This window comes from Arachis ipaensis, chromosome B01 (genome assembly GCF_000816755.2).
Source record: "Arachis ipaensis cultivar K30076 chromosome B01, Araip1.1, whole genome shotgun sequence".
NCBI classification, from domain to species: Eukaryota; Viridiplantae; Streptophyta; class Magnoliopsida; order Fabales; family Fabaceae; genus Arachis; species Arachis ipaensis.
In genome coordinates, this window is record NC_029785.2 from 12,921,624 (window position 1) to 12,923,479 (window position 1,856).

At 29.5% G+C, this 1,856-nt stretch overlaps 1 protein-coding gene across 1 annotated transcript in view; it reads left to right on the forward strand.

Moving 5' to 3' along the window:
- LOC110265340 (protein STRICTOSIDINE SYNTHASE-LIKE 7-like) overlaps positions 1,021 to 1,856 on the forward strand; it is a gene marked incomplete at its 3' end in the record, with an annotated part of 2,849 nt that continues 2,013 nt past the window's right edge. Inside the window, 1 exon segment of the mRNA XM_021108348.1 lies at positions 1,021 to 1,521. Within this exon segment, the coding sequence (XP_020964007.1) occupies positions 1,063 to 1,521 (459 nt within the window).

Below are 1,856 nucleotides of genomic sequence, written 5' to 3' on the forward strand. Positions count from 1 at the left end.
TACTTTACTCTAAAAAAACTATTTTTTTTTCTATTGGGTTAGTTGAGTGGGCTAAAATGTAGTCCCTGTATACCTTAGTTTAACTTTAAGCAAAAATAATAAAGCTAATACAGTTTTATACTCACTAGAATATTTGTGTCACCATTAATATTCATTGTATTTCAGGATATAATGGAATGAAAGTAAAACACAAAACCCTACATTATATTCATTAATAATTTAATTTTGATATATGGTCAATATAAAACTATTTTACACATATATCTAATCACATAACAGTTATATTAATAAAAATAATTATTTTTTATATTCATCATGTAAATAATCATTTAAAAAAATAGTTATAATTACACAAATGTATAAAATGTTTTACATTATTACTACATCAAAATTAAACTTATTTATTAATTCAAATATACAGAGAAAAGTTACAACTGCTCTACATATAGTTCTTAATTAATTAAATAAATGTAGGAATAACTGAGATTCTCGAACTTAATCAAATTTACACTTTAGCCCTCGTTGTTGATATGTGATTTGCTGTCTACGTAGTATTATTATGGGTTGTTATCTGTGTCATGTGTGTGGATATTATTAGTTTATTACAAACATATATAATATAGGAAGAATTTTAAGTATATCGAAAATATTAGTGTTTCAGTTATTTTAATTGTTGATCTAAATTATAAAAAGTATATATAATATATATTAATTAAATCAATAGTTAAAATAATTAGAACACCAGTATTTTCGGTACACTTGAAATTTTTCTTATAATATAATATACTTTAATAAAAAATCTAGGAATCAGTAATTTTATTAAATTCTGGCCAGCATGTAACTAACAAAGAAAAATAAATCATTAAATAAAATTTTACACCAATCTCACACTATTAAAATTATTATTAATGACTATTTAATGACTATAAATCATAAAAGAAGCTAGTCCTGGTATTTCTAGTACTTTAATTTGATAACTTTCTATATATAAAGTAACGTATTTCAATGTCAATTAACACATCTCTCACCTTATACTAAAGTCAACACCGTTTGACAACGAAAATGTCAGGTTCAAAACGTTGTGACTCAGTTTCACTAACTCCTTCTGAACTTCAAGGAAGAAGAAGAAGGACAACGTTCTTTGTCATCGTCCTTCTTCTTCCTGTGGTTATCGCTGCGGTTTTATTCCGGCTCGACCCGTTTGAGCCGGTTCTGTTACCAGCACACGAGATAAGCCGGCCCAACTTGGTGGCTGGCACGCTGGCTCGCAACGACAACATGCGACGAGGGTCTGAGGTTGTCGGAAATGGACGCGTGGCGGGGCCGGAAGATTTAGTTTACGACGTGGCAACGAACGTGGTTTACACGGGGTGTAGGGATGGTTGGATCAAGCGAGTCAAGTTGAGTGATGACTCAGTGAGTGGCTCGGAGGTGGTGGAAGATTGGGTCAACACCGGTGGAAGACCGCTTGGGGTAGCTTTGGATCACGGCGGTGCACTCATTGTTGGCGATGCCAATAAGGTACCCGTGTTAGATATTATAAAACTACAAAAATGTTATTTGTATATTAAAATTAGGCACTAAAATCAGCTACTAATATATCTGTGTATAAATACATGTGTGATTTAATTATTTTTAACGTGTATTTATATTTTAGCATATATTTTACACTAATAACTGACTTTGATGACTAATTTTAATATACACCTAGTATAACTCATAAAACTATTTATATTTTTATGGTGAAAATTTAGTCGTTATTTTTGTACGAAGATGCTAACCGAAAAATGTTAGATAATAATTTAATCAAATATATTAAATTATATTTAATAATTATCAACAAATAATTTTACATA